Here is a 21,928-nt window from a genome sequence, read left to right as displayed (position 1 = left end):
GCCCCTATGAGTGACACACTGACAAGCAGGCACAGAGGGACACAGAGAGGCCTTAGCAGCACAACAAAACAGGAGTCCCACGTCGCAGGAGCTGCAGAGTGGAAGCTGAATCTGGAGTTGAAGAATGCTGGAGGATAGGGCTTCCTGAAGCTCAAGGATCTCTTGGAAGGAACAGCCAACAAGCATTGGCAAGAGCAACAGTCGTGGTGCACGGGGGTTCCGTTCCAGTGGCTTCAGCAAGGGTCCACCGTCTCCCAAGTTGGTCAGAAGACAAGTTGAACCCAGAGAGGACCACAGAACTACCAACTGTGAGCAGAGCCTTTTTGTTGTCCGTGGGACAGCAAGATCCACCAGCCGGTCGTCGCCCTGAGGTGCCTGCAAATGCAGGGGAGTTACCTCTTCATTCCAAGGGCGATTTCTTCTTGCTTCTTGGTTGCAGGCAGAGTCCTTGTGATCCTGGAGCATGCACAGCCACAGGTGTTGCAGAAATCTTGCAGGAGCTGGAGAAACAATGTTGTAGTGGGAGCCCTCCCAACTGGATACAGTCTTATGTCAGTTCCAAAAGAAGACCAGCAGCGGATCCGGAGGCCAAGAGCAGATGTCTGGCAGAGAGTTCCTTGTAGAGTCTTGCTCGATGAATTTGAGGACCCACCCTCGGGGGAGCTCTTAAGTGGGGGTTGGTCATTCTCTGTAGTGACCCACCTATCAGAAGAGGTCAGACACATCCTCTACCTGGCATAACCAGGGGCCTCTGCCCACCTTGTTCTCAAGATGGTATAATCAACCAGTCACCTGGAAGAGCTCTTTGTACCTCCCTAGGGGAGAAGCTTGACAGGGTGGTGGTCACTCCCCTGTCCTTTGTGTGGTTCTGTGCCAGAGCAGGAGCTGAGGGTTCCTGGACTGTTGCCACCCAGAATATGCAAGGAGGGCACCAAATAAGCCTTTTTTAAGGGGGGACGAGCCATCTCTCCTTTGCACGAAATCCTTTGTTCTGCCTTCCCCTGCTTGAGTTAGGCTCATCAGCAGGAGGGCAGGATAGTGTTTGGGATTGGCAGCAGCGTGGGCTTGCAGCCATACCACGTAAGGCTGCACAGGCAGAACTGGGGGATCCTCTAAGGAACTCCAAGAGTCCATGGGATCATGCACCTAGCCCTAGCGGTAGAATTACTGTAGTTGCACGATTCCAATATGTTTGATATAAAAAATGCCTGGGTTATGAGAAGCCATTATTTAGTTGGACCACTCGTGTTGGCCAGTGCCCTCTACATACCTTAAGATGGCTTCCCGCACTTACAAAGCCCAGGCAATGGAGTCTGGGGTTTGTAGGGGTATCCTGCTCATGTAGGAGAACCCTCACACTTAGGGGCATGCACACCTTGGGTTGAAGGGCCTACCATATAGTTGACTTACAGTGTCCAAGAGCAATGACCTTAATATAAGGCAAGCCTTTTATCTGAAGTGAAAGGTGCATGTGCTATTTCATGCAGGCTGCAATGGCAGGCCTGCAGACACCGTTTGCAGGGGCTCCCATGGGTTGCATAATACATGCAGCAGCCCATGGGAGACCCCAGGTGTACCAATGCCCTGGGTATCTAAGTATTATAGGGACTTACATGGGTGCACCTGTATACCAATTGGGGAGCATGGGATTGCGGGTAAGTTTGCCAGCAACCAAATTTAGAGGAGAGAGCGCAGACACTGGGGGGTCCTGATTAGCAGGATCAGTGTACTACAGTCTAAACATACTGACATCAGTCAGAAAGTGGGGTTAAGCTATGTCAGAAAGTTGCTACTTTCCTACACATGGGTCCACAGCCCTCATCTGTAGGGATAGGACCTTTTTTCAGCGTTTGAGCACTGCGTCAGATCTGTTCTACGCACCATTCATATGATACAGATCTCGCTGTATAATGAATTAACACAGTTCTAAGAGCACTAACATGGAGAGCTCCTAAACAGTCATAACTGCTGAAAGTTTTTAACACATGGTTTATTGAGATAAGCAAAGAACAAAGCTTGCTGCCACAAAAAGCACTTTTTGAAGGCACAACCGAGATCTACCATCCCCTCTCCCTGTCCATAGGATTTTAGGGCTTCTTTTCTCATAAAATGAAAGAAATCTAAGTCCAACTTTGTATATACAAACAACCACTAAAAGTTGATTGATCCTAATTTCTAAAATAAATGGTCATGCAGGATTGTGAATCCACGACGCTACAGAACACATTAAGATCAGGAAATGTGTCCTGCATTTGTGACAAGCTCCGCACACCGGCCACACACAGGAAATCTTTTAAACTGCAGTAAACGGTTAAAACCACTAACACGTAAATAACCGAAAACAACTGCAAGGACTTAAAAGTGAGACATACATATATCATCAACATATTCCATTTAAGTATCTCCATTTGCGCACCTTGTGGCATCTGTACCTAACCTACTTGGTCAATATTCAATAATGTTTAAACCTAGGTTCTCAGCAATGTTGGTGTAGCCACATGCAAGCATGATAGGAAACAACAGACACCTATCTCTCCGAGTCTCATCCAGACTCACTCAGTGAGGTGATGTGAGCCTAAAGATGGAGCAGGGGGCCAACTAATAGCTAGCATGTTGGAGAAGACAATAAAATAGGCCCTATTATCAATTGTTATCTATACTTTGAGATCCCTTTATCTCACATACCTGATGGTTGGAAGAGAGAACACCTGCTGGTCTGTGCCAAGTGACTGTGTGTGGTGGTGGGCCAGATACAAGGCAGTTCAGCTCTACAGTTTGTCCTTCAGTGACTGCATTTGAGGAAGGCTCAATCCTCACCGGAGCTGCAACAGCAGATGCTGAAGAGGCAAACAGGGTTCAGAACGAGGCAGGATTGCACATCTTCCCCACAAATTCAATCGAAAGCACTTAACATATCTTTCTCTTTCAGCTTGAAGCAAAACACAGACATGCGTCTTTCAGAGCTAAGCAGCTAAATGTATGATTATATTCCAAATTACACCCCAACCCCCCCACCCCCCAGGATGTTTAAAAAATTAGTGCTTAGGTTTTTTTGTTAAATCTTTAATTCAAGTTACATTTCTAAATGTATTATTTGAGCGTATTACTTGCTAATATTCTTTTTTTGGGTTCCAGCTTTACAGAAACCAGCACCCATAAGCTGAAAGACTTCATATTTACACACTCCAGTTATTTCCATTGCATACTATCCATTTCAAAAACTCCCCAAACTCTCGTCCCTCTAGACTCCGAGATTAATGGAGTCTCAGAGCACACTACTATCCAATACCAGACTCCAGGTCCTGTCCTCATCCCAGCTTTCGCGCAAATCCATCTTCCGGTTACCTCATAAAGTGCAGTGGAGAACTCCTACAGGTCACAGATAATGCAATGATTCGAACTCAGATGCAAACCAAGTTCCATTACATCTCTGTATAGTATCCTACAAGGCATTTTCTGCTGTTATTGTTATACTGATATACCTCTAAGACTGTTACTCAAAACCACACAACAGATTTTGACCATGGTTTTAAATGTTAACCTGGGTATTGGATGCTTTGGTTTGTGTGCAAGTGCACCTTTCATAAACTGTGCTTAAATGCCCTCTGAAAAAAGTAAAGACTTTGTTTCTTACCTCTATGGACAATAACTTCAATTCTGGCTTCTGCAGATCTAGAGGAGCTGGTTCCAACACAAATGTAGGTCCCTCCATCAGCAGTTGTGACTGATGGGATCACCAGAGTGGAAATATCTTTTCTTTCTACACGAGACTACAAAGGAACAAATTGCTTTTGTTAACCCACGGACATGTATACACAAAATGAGTAACAGAAAATACTACTGCCCCACACAAAGCAGTGGCAAGGTTATGGAGGGTTGTAACAGTTAAGTATCATTACCCAGAGAGCAGAGTACCAACATGTCAGGAGTGTAATGCATTTAGGGACGATAGAGCAAAATAGATAAATGGCTCTTCTACCACTAATGTTATATGTTTAAGACAACAAAATGGGGGCAAAACAGCGAGCACTCGTAATTCCAACACTAACAGCTTTTGTATGGTGAAAGCACAAAGAGGCATGTAATATTCAATAACATATGCAGCAACATAGCTCCCTCACATTCATGTACACAGATAAATAAACATATGCACCAAAACAACATTGATAAAGCCACTCAAGCACACAGACAAAATAAATAAGCACTCAAAGATTATATTCAATGGCAGACAATATATGCCTAAGCACACAGAGCTAGGCAGATGGGTGATGAAGGATCCAGTAGATGAAGAGCTCAATGGATAATGTTAGAGCATATATCTAATTGGACAAGGGGACAGATAAAAGTTACATTTTGTTAAAACTCGGATACAGGTCATGTTTCAGTTAAATTACAATATCCATGTAAACCTAATTGGAAATTATACACGAATAGTGTTTTTGAAAAAAATAATGAGGTTTCTCATTTCAGTTCTGCTGCAGGACTGTCTAGCCAGGAGTGAAAACAATACAAGTCATTTATGTTACATGAGCGGACAATGAATATGAAAAAATTAAGCAACTGAGAAAATCAACTTGTTGGAGAGGGAAGACATTCTTCTTCCTTCTTTCAGCCAACTATTTACTGAAATGGCCACAAATAGTTACATAGAAGACCAGACAGCCTCACACAGAGAAATGTGAGGACGTTTAATACATATCAACCATGGTATAAGGACATCCCACAGCAATGACGCAATACCTGAGATCCATCCCTTCACAGCAACATCACAAAGCTCCATTTCAAGGACAACCCCATTTTTCATTGTCCAGGCAAAACAACTGCAAATAATTGTATTAAGGTACCAGTAAAGTCAAACCAAAAAGAGTAAGACCAGTCTGAATCAAAGTTATTTACATTCTGCCATAGAAGGTCCAATTACCTCCTACAGCATACTGCAGGTCCATCATTTCATATTAGGTCATACAGCAGGAGTCCATTAAACAGAGAAGAGCTACACAAGAGTAGAGTTTAGGACAAATCTGCAAATATGTCTCAGAATGCAGGAGTCCTGAAAGAATGCTTGACTTCCGACGAGCAACTAAAATGCATGCAAGAGGTTTGTGTGGTACAGAAACGTGCCTGGCGATTCAACCCTATATTAGGCTAGTGGGTTAGAGGATGCATGCTGACCACACTATTAACAGTTAGTTCTCAATTATTCAAATTATGTTTTTTTTTTTTTTAATGTTAATGTTGCTAAATAAAAAAAAAAACTATACAACATTCTTTGGGTGGGCAGACGTTCTTTAGTTGGCAAAAACTATACACCATTTTTTCTGAAGGGTGGGTTTCCTGACTCAGACACATAAGGATGCCCTGCAGGAACACAGAGGAATGCCGAAAGCTAGGATAGAATGCAGAAGCAGCTACCTGGAGTTCTTGAATCCGTCTGTGCAGTGCCTCAAGGCTGCTGTTTCGGAAGTGAAGGAAGCCAAAGGAAGACAGAGCCTAAGCAGAAGAAGAGAAAGAATGGAAGCATGCATAGTGAAAGGCAGATTGAGCACTGAAAGAGACAGCACACAGCAGGAGCCAGGGCAAGGTTTTGGTTAAAATATCAGTCCTCTGTCCCAAGTTCCTTATGATTTCAATTAAAAACCTAAAGAAACAAGCTGTAAAAAGAAACAAGCTGTAAAAAGACAGGTCAAAGACAAATCCAGCCTGAAGATAAATAAAAGACATGCTCTATTTTCTTTTTTAACTATACACACTGATGCATGAAGTCGCAGTGAGGCTACATTAAATGAGCTTGTAGGGACATTTCCAAAAACCTGAAGTTGTACGGGCCACTAACAATATCAAAGATGAGACAGAACACGTACCCCGCTTGGCAGGAAACATTTGTGGTCTGAGACAGAACTGGAAATCGTGACCTCACTGAATCTCCGATGGTCTGTCCAAGCAGTGAATGCTGAACTCAAGACAGCTGCTATAAAAGCCGATTCAAATATAGTAAAGCGCAGTGGGTTATCACATATGTAACAAGGAATAATGCCTTGTCAGGGTAAATATTATGACAACTTTAAGTTTATATAACTGAAAGAATAGTAAAATAACGAATAGTGAAAAAGTGATGTTTTCTGGTACCAAATGATGAAGCATTAGAAGAGTTTGCGTTTCGTTCCATAGTCTGGTTCAGTTTTGCCCCATGTAAAGTTCACCTTAACTGCTCTTGTAGACTCTGAGACAATGTTATCTGAGAGAATTAGAGTTCCAGAGTGGTCACAAGAGCTGTAAGCTTTTAATATGCGTGTCCAAGGCAGTATTTCGGGATACTACAGCAACATGCCAGGGGGAGGAGAAAATATTTGCACAATGAGAGTCACCTGCTTCTTCGTAAATACAAAGGTCACTGGTGGCCACTGGGACCAATATGTAGTGATCTAATAGTCACAGTCCAAAAATAATAGTGCCACTCAGAGAGGGGCATTAATCAAAACCTCACTTAGGGTCAAAGACACTCCTAAAATATTAAGATGGCCTGACTTTTATTTAACGATTAGTCGCCTCTGAAAAATTCCAACGCCACTGCCATGTTGGAAAGCCCATTTGTTTTTGCAACAATTAGTGGGGTTTCTCACCCTGCGATGGCGGGTATTTAGGGAAGTATAGGCAATAACCTCACCCGCTACGACTGCCCATGGCTGTGATGAGATACCACAACATTGATGCTACTCTCTTAAGGAGCACAGTAACTTGTCCTCGGATCTCTGACAGCCAAAAATAATGATTTTCAACAATTCACTGGTCCTCTCTCTGACTACCCTGTCTTTTATTACTAAAGGTAGCGCTCCTTTGTTTTCAGTGTTCTACATGGAAAAACTCACCGGTATCAAGTTTGCACATGAAATGTTAACAAAATATGCAGCACATATTTATGCTCCGTGTCACCTTAAGCACAAAATAACTACCCTTCGTCAGAAGGAAAATGAAACTGAACACCACAAGAACAAATACACCTTCTCCCTTAGGTTGGAATATTGCAGGTTTGTTCAGAAGCAAGAAGAGTGGAGGGCTAGAGTGAGAAAGCAGAGTCCTCACCTCATACCGTCCATGGGGTCCTACGAGTTGTCCACCATGAATTAGTGGTTCAGTAATCTGAGCAAATGGTTGATCATGATGCAGTTTGACAGTAGGCTTGTTTAGCTGTTAAGGGTACTTCTGTCCTAAAAAAATAAAATCCACCTTGACAGGTAATAAGCCATAGCAGGTCTCTTACCTGCTGGAGTTCATGTGTCTTGGTCCTAGGCCCGCACCTCACAGTTCCGGTATCAAGGGAGCACCAGCATAGGCAGGTTCACGTTTGCTGACAAAGAGGCCTCAAAAGTACTGGCAAGTAGATATTCAATTTGTGTGAGGTCCAGTTCCTATCTGACCAGGATCAACTTTGATCAACACACTGGAGGGTGTGGATGGACTTACATGCTAAGTGTACTGCATGGAATTTACCGGGAGGAGGTCATACATGTCATCTCAAACAAAACAAAAATGTATTCCTAAAAACATACAAATCTGTCACCTACTGCAGCCTTACATTAAAATATTACAATGAGTGTTGAGGATAATCTCCTTTCATAGACAATGCAAAATTCATAGTCCATAACTTCTTGCCAGAAAACCATGACTGCATTTTAAAAGGAAGACCAGAATTTGTACTATTTCTATGTTATACCAAATCCTGACCAATCATAGAAAATGTATTAACTAAAAAGTTTCAAATTGCTAAACATATGCATGTTTGGAACCTCAATGTACAGGTCCCTGGCTAACATTCAATATTTTGCTAAAGGAACATGCTTTACAGCTATACACTAACTTAAAGCCAAGTTTGAGAAAAATCTATGAGAATGTGTTTCACTAGCAGATTAAGTGTAAGAACTTTAAAAATGCATATGTACAGTTCCTTTCAGCTCAGAGGTTCATACAGATACCAATGTGGTGCTCTTCAACAACACTATATGCATGAAGAGTGCTCGTCTCTTGTGCTCAAAGCTAATAACCAGAGGAGCCACACAATTTACAAATTACATCTGCACCTTCTATAAATGACTCCCAGGTGTAGAAGGCCATCTAGTTCAATTTGCATTTACCAAATGGCTAAAGGCCAGCCCATTGATAGTAGGTTGCTCTAAAACAAATTCATACAGACAAACCTTGTAACCTGCATACTCAACTTCAGGTCCACCTCACCAAATCCTCTTGCCATCACAGAGCCACCATTATAATATTGTACACAATCATATCTTTGCAGGCTTACGTGATCTCCATACATTTAACCAGATCTTTGATGATGTGGTGCTGTGCTAAACACCTGAAAGCACACACAAGCGGATTCAAGCCCGCTATCAGAGCAACACCACCTCCTTATACCTAGGTTTTGAGCAACCCAGTCTAGCAGCAAATGAAAATGTAGCCTAGATCTCACCAACTTAAAACAAGTAGCCTTCAGCAAAGTAACTGAAGTCCAACAGTGCTAAGAGGCAACCCATGTGGGAGACATGCAATTCGAAAATGCTTGTAAAAGAATCTTTCTTGAGAATAACATGGTCTTTTGCAGACTGTAACCATGTCAAGACAATCCCTGGTGCGTCATACAGTGGGAAGAGCTAGTATTTTCAGGTTAACATTTATCGTGTTGACTTACTGATCATCTAGCAGATCAAAGAAGTGTCATCACTCATCTGAAAATTGATCAGCACACCATGTAGCATTCTTGGTTCATGGAGTTTGCCTACTTTCGCCAAAGAAAAATACCCAGTGGGCCACATCCAGCATTTCTTGTTTTAGACCTCTGTGAACAAAGCATGCTATGTTTGTATACCACTGCTTACTCCTTTTCTGCGGGGTTCATACCACATCCACATCACTAATAACCCTGACACATGGGAAAGATATTTGCAAGGGACTTTAGCAGGGGCAGCCCTGCACACAGAGGGGATCAGATGTGCCAGTAAACCCTTGTAAGGAAATGCCTCCTTGGCATGGTTACCCCCTGACTTTTTGCCTTTGCTGATGCTATGTTTTGATTTGAAAGTGTGCTGAGGCCTGCTAACCAGGCCCCAGCACCAGAGTTCTTTCCCTAACCTGTACTTTTGTTTTCACAATTGGCACACCCTGGCATCCAGGTAAGTCCCTTGTAAATGGTACCCCTGGTACCAAGGGCCCTGATGCCAGGGAAGGTCTCTAAGGGCTGCAGCATGTCTTATGCCACCCTGGGGACCCCTCACTCAGCACAGACACACTGCTTGCCAGCTTGTGTGTGCTGGTGAGGACAAAACGAGTAAGTCGATATGGCACTCCCCTCAGGGTGCCATGACAACCTCACACTGCCTATGCAGTATAGATAAGTCACCCCTCTAGCAGGCCTTACAGCCCTAAGGCAGGGTGCACTATACCATAGGTGAGGGCACCAGTGCATGAGCACTGTGCCCCTACAGTGTCTAAGCAAAACCTTAGACATTGTAAGTGCAGGGTAGCCATAAGAGTATATGGTCTGGGAGTCTGTCATACACGAACTCCACAGCACCATAATGGCTACACTGAAAACTGGGAAGTTTGGTATCAAACTTCTCAGCACAATAAATGCACACTGATGCCAGTGTATATTTTATTGTAACATACACCCCAGAGGGCACCTTAGAGGTGCCCCCTGAAACCTTAACCAACTACCCATGTAGGCTGACTGGTTTTAGCAGCCTGCCACACTCTAGACATGTTGCTGGCCACATGGGGAGAGTGCCTTTGTCACTCTGTGGCTAGTAACAAAGCCTGCACTGGGTGGAGATGCTTATCACACCCCCTTGCAGGAGCTGTAACACCTGGCGGTGAGCCTCAAAGGCTCACCCCCTTTGTTACAGCACCACAGGGCATTCTAGCTAGTGGGGTTGCCCGCCCCCTCCGTCCACGGCCCCACTTTTGGCGGCAAGGCCGGAGGAGATAATGAGAAAAACAAGGAGGAGTCACTGACCAGTCAGGACAGCCCCTAAGGCAACCTGAGCTGAAGTGACTCTGACTTTTAGGAATCCATCTTGCAGATGGAGGAACCCCCCAATAGGGATAGGAATGTGACCCCCTCCCCTTGGGAGGAGGCACAAAGAGGGTGTAGCCACCCTCAGGGCTAGTAGCCATTGGCTACTGCCCTCCCAGACCTAAACACACCCCTAAATTCTGTATTTAGGGGCTCCCCTGAACCTAGGAACTCAGATTCCTGCAACCTAAGAAGAAGAGGACTGCTGAGCTGAAAAACCCTGCAGAGAAGACGGAGACACCAACTGCTTTGGCCCCAGCTCTACCGGCGTGTCTCCCTCCCTTCTAAAGACACTGCTCCAGCGACGCTTTCCCCAGGACCAGCGACCTCTGAATCCTCAGAGGACTGCCCTGCTCTAGAAGGACCAAGAAACTCCCGAGAACAGCGGCCCTGTTCATCCAAGACTGCAACTTTGTTTCCAAAGAAGCAACTTCAAGACAACTGCGTTTCCCGCCAGAAGCGTGAGACTTGCAACTCTGCACCCGACGCCCCCGGCTCAACTTGTGGAGAAACAACACTTCAGGGAGGACTCCCCGGCGACTCCGAGACTGTGAGTAACCAGAGTTGCCCCCCCCTGAGCCCCCACAGCGACGCCTGCAGAGGGAATCCCGAGGCTCCCCCTGACCGCGACTGCCTGACTCCCAGATCCCGACGCCTGGAAACGACCCTGCACCCGCAGCCCCCAGGACCTGAAAGATCGGAACTCCAGTGCAGGAGTGACCCCCAGGAGGCCCTCTCCCTTGCCCAGGTGGTGGCTACCCCGAGGAGCCCCCCCCTTTCCTGCCTGCATCGCTGAAGAGACCCCTTGGTCTCTCATTGAAACCTATTTGAAACCCGACGCGGGTTTGCACACTGCACCCGGCCGCCCCCGTGCTGCTGAGGGTGTACTTTCTGTGCTAACTCGTGTCCCCCCCCCGGTGCCCTACAAAACCCCCCTGGTCTGCCCTCCGAAGACGCAGGTACTTACCTGCTGGCAGACTGGAACCAGGGCACCCCCTTCTCCATTGAAGCCTATGTGTTTTGGGCACCACTTTGAACTCTGCACCTGACCGGCCCTGAGCTGCTGGTGTGGTAACTTTGGGGTTGCTCTGAACCCCAAACGGTGGGCTACCTTGGACCCAAACTTGAACCCCGTAGGTGGTTTACTTACCTACAAAAACTAACAAATACTTACCTCCCCCAGGAACTGTTGAAAATTGCACTGTGTCTAGTTTTAAAATAGCTATATGTGATTTATTTGAAAAGTATATATGCTATTGTGATTATTCAAAGTTCCTAAAGTACTTACCTGCAATACCTTTCATTTGAAGTATTACATGTAAAATTTGAACCTGTGGTTCTTAAAATAAACTAAGAAAATATATTTTTCTATACAAAAACCTATTGGCCTGGAATTGTCTCTGAGTGTGTGTTCCTCATTTATTGCTTGTGTATGTACAACAAATGCTTAACACTACTCCTTGGATAAGCCTACTGCTCGACCACACTACCACAAAATAGAGCATTAGTATTATCTCTTTTTGCCATTATCTTACCTCTAAGGAGAACCCTTGGACTCTGTGCATCCTATTCCTTACTTTGAAATAGTGCATACAGAGCAAACTTCCTACAACCCTCCAGCTCGAAGACAGTTTAAAGACCCAAAATATCATCACAGTTGCCTAAATTATCTTCACCATAGTCCAGTGGGGAAATCACCTATTTCTCGAAATTTGAAAGGACCCAAAAGAGAATCTGGCAATTTGTACCAGTGCGGTGAATTACATTACTTGTTTGGTTATTTTTGCTTGTTTTTCTATGTTTTCCTGTTAAAAAGTTAGAACTGCATTGTACAATTTTTACTTTGTGCTATTTTATTGGTTTATCTTACGGTAGTACTGCAGAGAACAGATTGTGCATGTTTTTAACTGTTTATGAATTTAAAAAAACACTCTGGATAGAAAGTAAAATACAACTGAGTACTAAGTGTGCACACATAAAAATGTAAATATGTATATGACAACATTCAGTGTATCGCAATAAGGGTTCGAGTCTCTCAATGCAATGAGAAATATAAATACAAGATATATTTTTCTCAATTAGTCCTTCAATGGCTTGGAATTAAGCTATAAGCTTGGTTCCTGAAAGTCATACCTCTTTCCTAAATAGCAAATATCTAGCACGGTTACTTCAAAGACTGAAACTATGAGGCACGCCATTAGTTAACAACTACTGCCAATATAGAGTGTATGAAATATATTACTTACAGTGCAAGCATCTTTGCAGCATTTAGTGCTGTAGAACACATGCTTTGCATACTTCTGCCATTTAGTTTTCGCTCCAGCTGTGTACACGTTTTTTTTCTTTGAAAACGTCTTTCGAGTTACGAGGTAAACTGACTCCTCCTCTTGATGATAATGCGGATGGGCATCAACTCCATTGTTAGATTGTTTTCCCACAGGTGGGTGAGAATGGAGTGTGAGTAATCATCAGTAAAGAGATGTCCATGCATATGAAATAGTAAAAAGGAAATGCAACGGCCACAAGTGTTCAAGGAGGAGGGTGGGTGCATGTGAATCTACAGCACTAAAATGCCACAAACAGATGCTTACAGGGTAACACAATACGTTCAAAGCATGTGTGGCTGTAGATACACATGCTTTGCATAGACTGTAAAGCAGTGCCCTACAAAAGCGGTGGCTAACCTGTGGGTGTTGCAGTTGTTTGCAAGAATGCACGTAGAACTGCCTGCCCTACACTGGCTTTCTAGAACATACACAAAATAATATTTGGTGAAAGTGTGTGGTATAGGCCATGTAGATGCCTTACAAATGTCAACTACTGAGATAGTGCCCAGGAAAGCCATAAAGCCCCTATTTTACAAGTAGTGCGTGTTTTAGGGGGTGCAGGTAAAGTCCTTTTAGCTTTGGTGTAACATTTCTGAATATATTTATTTTATCTGTCTAGAAATGCCTGATTTAGATACGGGTGTTCCTTTGTGAGGGGGCAAAAAAGCAACAAAGAATTGTTTGGTTTTACAGAAATCTTTGGTTCTGTAAATGTAACACATTAGAGCTCTTTCAACATCTAGTGTATGAAGGGTCCTTTCTGCAATTGAGTCTGGTTGAAGAAAGAAAACAGGTAACTCAACTGATTGATTGAGGTGGAAAGGGGAAACCCCAGTTGGAAGGAATTTTGGATTGGTGGGAAGGACCACCTTATCCCTATGTAGTTGGAAGAAAGGTTCTCCTAAGGTTAGTTACTGGAGCACACTGACAAGCTTAAGTGAAGTAATGGCAACCAAAAACGTTGACTTTCCGAGATAAAAATTGGAGGGAACAGTTATGTAATGGTTCAAATGTTGGACTCATAAGTCTGGTGAGGACCATATTGAGATTCCATGTGGGTGCAGGTTGAACTCTGGGTGGAATTACTCTTGCGGTCCTCTATAAATTCCTTAACAGGCACTCTTAACAAAGATACATGTTTCCTGTTTTGTAGATAGGCAGCCACTGAAGCTTAATGTAAACAAACTGAAATGTAGGCAAGGCCAGAGAGCCGTAAATGAAGAAACTAGCATACAATGTTTTGTACAGCTACAACAAATGGATCAATGTACTTGCTACAACAGTGACAAATCTTTTCCATTTAGTTGTGTAACATGCTCTAGTTGTAGGTCTACAAGCTTCTTTAGGAACGGTCATACATGTGGGTGGGAGATTTAGATAACCACATTCTAAGGCCTCCTGAGCCAAATCACAAGTGTGAGTTCCTTTGGATTTGGATATCTGATTTCTCCACGGTTCTAAGTGAGAAGGTCCAGATTGAGGTGAATCTTTTTGTGGGGAACTACTGAAAGCTCGAGCAATGTGGTGACAAGCCAAATGGGAGCTACTGTAATGAGGGTGAGAGACGTTTGTCTAAGCCTCCATTCCACAAACAGAAGAAGATGGAGAGGCAGAAAAGTGTAGGAAAAAAACCCTGACCAGTTCATCCATAGAGCATTGCCCTTGGATTGTAGGTGTGGGAACCTGGAGGCGAAGTTTGGGCATTTTGCGTTGTCTGCGGTTGTGAACAGGTCTATCTTTGGAAACCCCCAATTGTCTAAGTATGGAAGGTGTACTCGAGGTGGAGTTCCCACTCGTGGACTTGTTGTGGCATTCTACTGAGGAGGTTGGCAAAGTTGTTTTCCATCCCTGGGAGGTGTTCTGTTAACAGATGGATATTGTGACATACTGCCCAATGCCAGATGGTTTGAGATAGGCATGATAACTGTAGACAGTGTGACCCCCCCCCCCCCCTTTTGCATATAGTACATGGCTGTCATACTGTCCGTCTGGACTAAGACAACTGTGCTTATTAGGTGAGTTAGGAACACTTTCAATGCTAGATAAACAGCTTGAAGCTCGAGGTACTTGATGTGAAGACCCTGGTGTCTGGTGTCCCAGAGACCCTGAACTGTGAGATCCTGTAAGTGAGCACCCCATCCTGTGGGGGATGCATTCACTGCGAGAATGATTTGTAGAACAGGGATGAGGAACTGCCACCACTTTAACAGGTTTTGTGTGTTCCACCACTGCAGAGTGATGAGTGCGGCTCTCTATTAACACTAGATCTTCTAGCTGACCCGGTGACTGAGACTACTGACATGCTAAGAATTTGTGGAGTACACGAATGTGCAATTGTGCATGTGGCACTATGGCGATGCATGATGCCATCATACCTAGCAGGTGCATAACTGTTCTCACTGTTAGGTGTTGATTGGTTTGAAATGGTGGTAGCATTGTCTGGAATCTGAGTCCTTGATAGATTGGGATAGGCTAATCCCACTTGTGTGTTGAGCATAGACCCCAGATACAGTTGAACCTGTACATTTTGACAATGTGATTTTTGTATACTGATTGTAAACCCTAGTTGATGTAGCAGATATATAGTGACAAGAGTGTGTTGGCGACACAGAGGAAGAATACTGGCTTTGATGAGCCAGTGGTCCAGATATGGAAAAACATGAATGTTCTGTCTGCGTAGATGTGCTGCTACCACTGCTAAGCATTTGGTGAACATCTGGGATGCAGTAGTGACCCCGAATGGGAGCACTTTGAACTGATTATGCTTGCCAGCTATGACAAACCCCAGATATGTAAGTCTAGGGCTGACAAAGTCGCCATGCTGGAGTGAGGGATCACATCTTGGAGGGTGACCATATGGAAATGCTCTGACAGAATACAATGATTTAAGGGCCTTATATCTAAAATGGACTGTAGTGACCCGTCCTTTTTGGGGATGAGAAAGTATAGGGAGTGTACACCTGATGTTGAAGAGGGACGGGCTCTATAGCTCCTTTGAGAAAGGGAGCTTGCACTTTCTGTTTGAGCAGGTTTTGATGTTCCACAGAGTTTGTGTCTGAGAGGTAGAATGTTTGGAGGTGATGCGCTTCAGACAGTAACCATGTTGAATAATGTCCAACACCCACTGATCAGATGCTATGGATTGCCCAGGCAGGGAAAAATTGTTGTAGTCAACCCCGACAAGTGTTAAATGATTGGGGAAGAAGGGAGTCACTGCGTAGTGGTTGATGGTGCACCATGTAAGGAAGCACCTTTGCAGTGACCTTTGGAGTTGTCAACCCTGTAGGTACCCCTGTCATAGCCTTGAGAAGGAGCAGTCTGACTCTGCGGTCTGTATGAAGAGGAAGAGGCATCAGAGGATGCTGTTTTTGCGCCTGGCTTACATGAAGAGCAGCGAAAGGAGCCGTGGGGGGTTTGGAGTGCCTCCATGGATTTGGCAACCTCTCTGTCCTTCATTTTTCCTAACGCTTGGTTCGCTTGTGGACCAGACAGGTGTTCCTTGTAAAAAAAAAACAAAAAAAAAACGCTTAATAGCAATTGGTGTACTTCTGTCTTGAAGCCAGATATCTGCATCCAAGCATGCCTGTGCAACACCACACTTGTATTAATATCCTTGGCAGTTGTATGTGTGGAATCTAGGGCACATCTAATAGAATTGTTGGAAATTAGTTGGCCCTCTTGTACTATTTCTTTTCCCTATTTTTATGCGCCTCTGGGAGAAACTGGAGGAGTTCCTGCATCTCGTCCCCATGGGCGCAATCGTACCTGGCTAAGAGGCCCTGTGTATTTGCAATTCGCCAGTTGTTAGCAGCCTGCATCGCTACTTGTTTCCCTGAGCATCAATAAACTTAGACTCTTGATCACGAGATGGAGTGTCGGCTGTGGTTTGTGAATTAACCCTCTTACGGGCACTAGACGCAACCAATGAGTCGGGGGATGTTGCCCTCAGATGTAAATAGGGTCTGAGGGTGCGGCTTCCATTTTTTGTTTACCCTAGGAGTAATGATGCATGCGTGCACATGATCTTTAAAGATGTTGGTATGACACATCATGCCTTGCAGCATAAGAAGGAATTGGGTAGCCCTATATGTGCTCAATAAGAGCTTCCAAGAAGAAATCCTCTTCTACAGGGTCTTTGAGGAGAGGGACCTGGTGGTAGTCTGCAGCCCTGCTAAAGCGTTTCTGATGAGAGGTGGTGTCATTAGGAGGTGACTGGGTGACTGTTTGGCAAACAACCCTCCTCCCTCCCCCCTGTGATCAACATCATAATTTGACCACGGATCTGTGAGCTGGGGTGCATCATAGGGATCATGCACCCCACCCCCATGTCCCACTGTGAAGGCATGTTGTGATTCCTGTGGGTAATATCTAGGCAATCGCTCTTAAAATGAGGTGGAAATGGGGTAGGTGGGGGAACTGGTTGTGGTTTTTGAGAACTAGATGTAGGAGGGTGGAATGGGCTTGTAGCCTTGTCCTTATTCCTCTTTTTAACAGGAACCGGCAAGTCTATTGCCTCTCCAAAGGAAAATTGGTACTTTGATGGAGGTGGAGCCAACACCAAAATCTTTGCTGGATGTGGCCAGTCTACAGCTGTACGTGCAGCTCCTTTTGTCATGGACCGAGCTGTTTCTGCATTGTCTGGAGGATTTGTTTAGAAGCCGACTTCCATTTAGGTGTCAAAATTTATAGTGCCAAAAGTGGTTTTGGAGGCGAAGTGGTTTGAGCCAGAGCAGTTAGTGCTGGAGTGGTCGGAGCTGAAGATGAAGATGGTCTGGCTCAGTACAGAAAAAGATGACTTCTGCTTAGCTTTTGGTGCCGAGCCTGAGGGCGGGGCATACATAGCAGATGGTCAGTGCGCCTACCATTGCCTGTTGGCAGTGGTGGTTCAGGAGCCGTATTTTTGGTCAGGACCAAATGTTTTTTGGGTGGCAGGACGGGGACTTTAGTAATAATGGTAAGCTGACCCGTTGGAAGGTCCTGCATCTGGAGATCTATCCCTAATTCTGAGTCAGAGCTGGAGTTTCAACGGAAAAGGCCTCTTCTTCAGCTGCAAAGGCTTCATGGAGTTCTTCCTCCTCCCCCTCGACATCCTATTGACTGAAGATGTAGGGTGTTTCTTCAACCTCCCTATGCTGCATCTCTCTGCAATGCACCCTTCAGTCCTGTAAGGTTTTCTTTGATTGAAACGATCAGCAGGCATTGCAGTCTGCTTCCTTGTGATTGGGAGACAAGTACAGGTTGCAAACCTGATGAAAGTTGGTCATCAGGTACTTAGGCAGGCACCTTGGGCAGAAGTGGAATGGAGTTCGTTCCATTAGCAGGACTTTCTAAGGTGAGGCCAACGAGATGGAAAAAACTGGTGCTAACATGCAAGGCCTGAAGGCCGCGTTTAGAACACGTCAATCTAATGTGCAATAGTTTTCTATATTTTCAAAACACAAGGGTGGAAACGTGATAGATAACAATACCAACGAGGGTAAGAGTGGATTACGAACCCAAAGGATTCCGAAATGGTCTCTAACCTGAGCACAGTAATACAAGTCTGAACCCGACAGCGGAAGGAAATCAATCTAACAATGGATTTGATGCCCATCTGCATTATCAGCAAGAGAAGTAGTCACTTCACCTCGTGACTCAAAAGACTTCTTTGAAGAAAAACAACTTATAGACGTCTGGATCCAACACTAGATCGCAACAGTATGAAAAGCATGTGTATCTACAGCCACACGTCTAAAACATGCTATTTCATTCACCGCAAACGGGGAAGGGGTGTAGTTTCGTATCTGTTATCAGGGTAGAATACTTCTAATAGCACCCACAAACTTGAACATATGTGGGTCTTCAGCACCTTTTGTAGCTGTTGCCATCTTGGAATAGCAACAGCTGCCCCCAGTGAGCAAGCTTACTCACAGACAAATTCTGCTATTCGGTCAGAATTTCTAGTGCAAGTAAGTTTTATAAGGGTAAAATCCCACTATTTATGATTCTCAGACTGAGGAAGAGGGCTTTTGGCCTTGTATACGTTATTATCTTCACTCCTATGTTATACTTTAGCTGCCTATGTTACACACTCAGCATCTATGTTGCACATCTACATAACACTCTGCAACACTTTGGTACACAGGTGTGCAAACTGACACCGCTAAATTTGCTGGAAGTTTTAGAAATTTTTAAAATTCTTCAACTATTATGTATTTTAAACTACATTTTCAGGCAGAGAGAATAAGTATGTACAGAAATATGAGAGCGGAAGGCAGATTGACTAGGCGCAGCAGTCAGCTAGCAACATAGCCGAGCAACACTGCTGGCACAGACTGACTTACTACTGTATTGTAATTGCAGACAAGCTGATTTGCTTACTGGGCTGAGTGGTGAGTACCTGCATAGTGAGCCTATACAGCTGGAAATACTTGGTCACTCATTGGAGACGTTCTCATACCCCCTCTGAAAGAATGAAGTAAAAACATTTGTGCTCTGACAATCAAGAAAATGAACACTGTGGCAAGGTATGAGAGGGTAAAGAGACCCTGGAATCTGATAAAAATGCTTAAGGTGTCTGTGTTCGACAGAATATCATGATGCCAAAGCAGTACTTCGGAGAGGTGTGCACAAAGTAGTACATGGGAGAGGTGTGCACAAGGGGGGTAGAGACAATACCTATATTAACAACCTTGCTTTGTAAACCGAGAAGAATGCAGTTTTAGATAGTCTGATTAATTGTTAACAAGGGATTTAAAAAAATTATGTTTTTAACTATGGTTTCTGCAGATGTCCTACGTACTCCTCTCAGCTTTTGCCTCCTTTTCCCTGCTGACATGCTAAAACAGATCTGCAGATTTTCACACATTTTGCCTAGAGTTAAAGAAGAAGGTGGTCATAACTGTTTATTGTTGAGGCAGTAAATTAGGGAACATGTAATGAAAATACAGGAGGCGGTTAGACCTCATTATGCTCATTGTTTTCTTTCTAGGAACACAAAACGTACCACAAAAGAACAAAATGAGGTCCCTGACTCACCAAATAGTACAACTGTTACACAGGCTTCCACTACAAAGAGAAAAACTTCCAAAAAAGACCAGGGGTCCCTCTAGGGAGCCCAAGTGTGACAAGAATCTAATATGGTAGCCTGATTTGATGACAAAAGTACTTGTGGTATTAAAATATTCAACTGTTACAGAAATAAAAATAAAAATCCAAATAACTTAAATACATTAATTTTGGATCATCACAAACAGTATAAGGAGGAGTAACAGGTTTTTAGACAGTAATGTTCCACTGTACAATCTCCAGAACATATACATAAGCCAAACTATAAAAGCAATGGTGTTGATTTACATTCTATTTTCTGTCAATGTCGACAAAGTAAGACCATTAATAAGGAGGAGCCAACCTTGAAGAGGATCCACTTTACAAAAAGTGCATAAATATCCATCTAAGAGAGAAGCAGCAATAATTACACTCAAACTGTAATCATGGTATGATTCTGACAACCATCTATGGAGAAATTCCAAAAGAGAATAACTGAATAAAAAACAGACCCCCCCCCCCCCCCCCCCCTCTTGTGGTTAGTTCCCACTACGGTACAAAGGAAATTGACAGGAAACATTGTGTGGGTGTCTATGGTGCAACCCTCCATAACCCAGGTCAGCAGTCCAATACAGAGTCTATGCCATATCCTATGCGGGCCGTCACCTAAGGCACTCAGATCCTGTGGCTCTTTAGAATCGGACAGCATAGCAGACCGTGCTCTCAGGTCATGCTCAAGGTGATCATCCCTGCAAACGTGTCTCATGTGTACCTCCTCTGCCACCACCCATTCAGAAAGATCTTTCAACCAAGCTACATAACTATGTGGTAATGGGTTGAACCATCCTATCACTACACAGCGCTTGGCCAAGACCAGGCCATGGAGGACAAATTTCCTGCTTAATTTTTTTGGCCAGGTAGGGAAGCAAGCCCAGCAATACTGGACGCATCTTTAACGGTACTGCCCACCCAGAGGCTCTGTTTAAATTGTATACAACTGCGTGCCAGAAAGGGAGGGAGAGAGGGATATGATCACACCATATGTATGAATATTGCCATCTGGGCCCCACAGCGCGCACAGCAGTCATATAGGGTAAGATATATAGCATGCAGGGTTAGGTAGGTTTGATGTTCAAAGATATATTGCAGATGCTTGAATTGTGTGTTGGAACTAACCGTTCGCCATCCATGTATTTTGACACATTCTCTAGCTGTTAGGGTGTCATCTACTACCTCATCCCATTTAGTTTGTATGTGGAGTGTCCCAAGTGGTAGGTCATTGCAGAGATATATATATATATATAGATATATATATATATATATATATATAGATATATATATATATATCTATATATATATATATGCCCGAGCCATATAAATAGTGTCATCAGGGTATTAGAACGAGGGGGTTCCTCGGGGAAGGTCAGCCAGATCGTACAGGCCACAGTTGAAATTTTAATGTATTGGAGTGTAGGAAGCTGCCTCTCTATAAGGTGCGCTAAAAAGAAGTACACCATGCAGACGGTCCAGTGGATCCCCAATTGGTTTGCAGAGACAAAGGTAGATAGGACTAATGCTCTATTTTGTGGTAGTTTGGGCGAGCAGTTAGGCTTATCAGAAGGTAGTGCTAAGTATTTGTTGTACTCACAAAGGCAATAAGTGAGACACACACTCAAAGAAAAAATCCAGGACCAACTTAGAAAAATAATACTTCTGTTTATATAGGTTTCAAACCCAAGAACTTCATAATCAGGTAAGTACTTTTTCAAGCATAAGTACATTTCAGATTCCAAAATCAACACAGTGCAATTCTCAGAGTTCCTCAATATTAACCTACAGAGGAAAACAATGTTCAGCAAACACAGGATTAACAAGGACTTACGAGGGCACCCTCAGAGAGTTAAGATAAGCACCGGGCACCGATCAGAGCCACATCAGCAGATCACTCCGGGCAGCACTAGGGAAGCCAGGTGCAGGGTGCAGTAAGGCGTTGGGTGCCCAATGGTTTCCTAGGGAGGGTGAGGGCAAGGTTGGCTCAAGCTCGGAGGAGCCGGGGGACGTGTTTGGCACCAGTGAGCCACCTCAGATTAAATCGAGGGCGATGGGTGCAGTAGTTGCTGGAGGTGTTAGGTTTTCTCGCACTACAAGGCTGCAGGAGAGGGTGGCCTGCGTGCAGAGGCTGCAGGCAACTAGGGGGAGTCCAAAAGGGGTGAGACCTGAGTGGATGTGGACTCTAGGCAGCTGGGGAATTTGGCTGGCACCACAGGTTGGTTCAACTCAGGTCGTGGACGTCGGATACAGAGGTCACTTTGGGTGTTGAGTCTTTGCTGTTCCACGGGCTGCAGAGTTCTTTCTTGAAACTCTTTTGCAGAGCAGTTCTGCGGGAGTCTGAGTTGCTGAAGTAGGCAGGCAGTCCTCCTCGGTTTCTTGGGAATTTCAGTGGCAGGACGAGTTGTCTTTTTGGGCAGAGTCTGTCGAGGCCAGAAGGCAAGCTGGAGGGGTTGGTCCC

General features: G+C 44.3%; 1 protein-coding gene across 7 annotated transcripts in view; it reads right to left on the bottom strand.

The window, feature by feature from the left end:
* The window catches only part of HSPG2 (heparan sulfate proteoglycan 2), a 933,800-nt gene that overhangs the window by 364,499 nt on the left and 547,373 nt on the right, over positions 1–21,928 (bottom strand). For 4 of the 7 annotated variants that reach the window (XM_069240060.1, XM_069240061.1, XM_069240062.1 and 1 more), the window contains 2 exons: positions 3,635–3,770; positions 2,686–2,837 (listed from right to left, as the gene is read on the bottom strand). In XM_069240060.1, the coding sequence (XP_069096161.1) occupies positions 2,686–2,837; positions 3,635–3,770 (288 nt within the window). Of the gene's footprint in view, positions 1–2,685; positions 2,838–3,634; positions 3,771–5,412; positions 5,491–21,928 lie in introns of all 7 variants that reach the window. The other 3 variants (XM_069240056.1, XM_069240057.1, XM_069240058.1) reach the window with 1 other exon arrangement.

The sequence above is a fragment of the Pleurodeles waltl genome, chromosome 6 (assembly GCF_031143425.1).
Source record: "Pleurodeles waltl isolate 20211129_DDA chromosome 6, aPleWal1.hap1.20221129, whole genome shotgun sequence".
Taxonomy (NCBI): domain Eukaryota; kingdom Metazoa; phylum Chordata; class Amphibia; order Caudata; family Salamandridae; genus Pleurodeles; species Pleurodeles waltl.
This window is presented reverse-complemented; position numbering and strand designations above follow the sequence as displayed.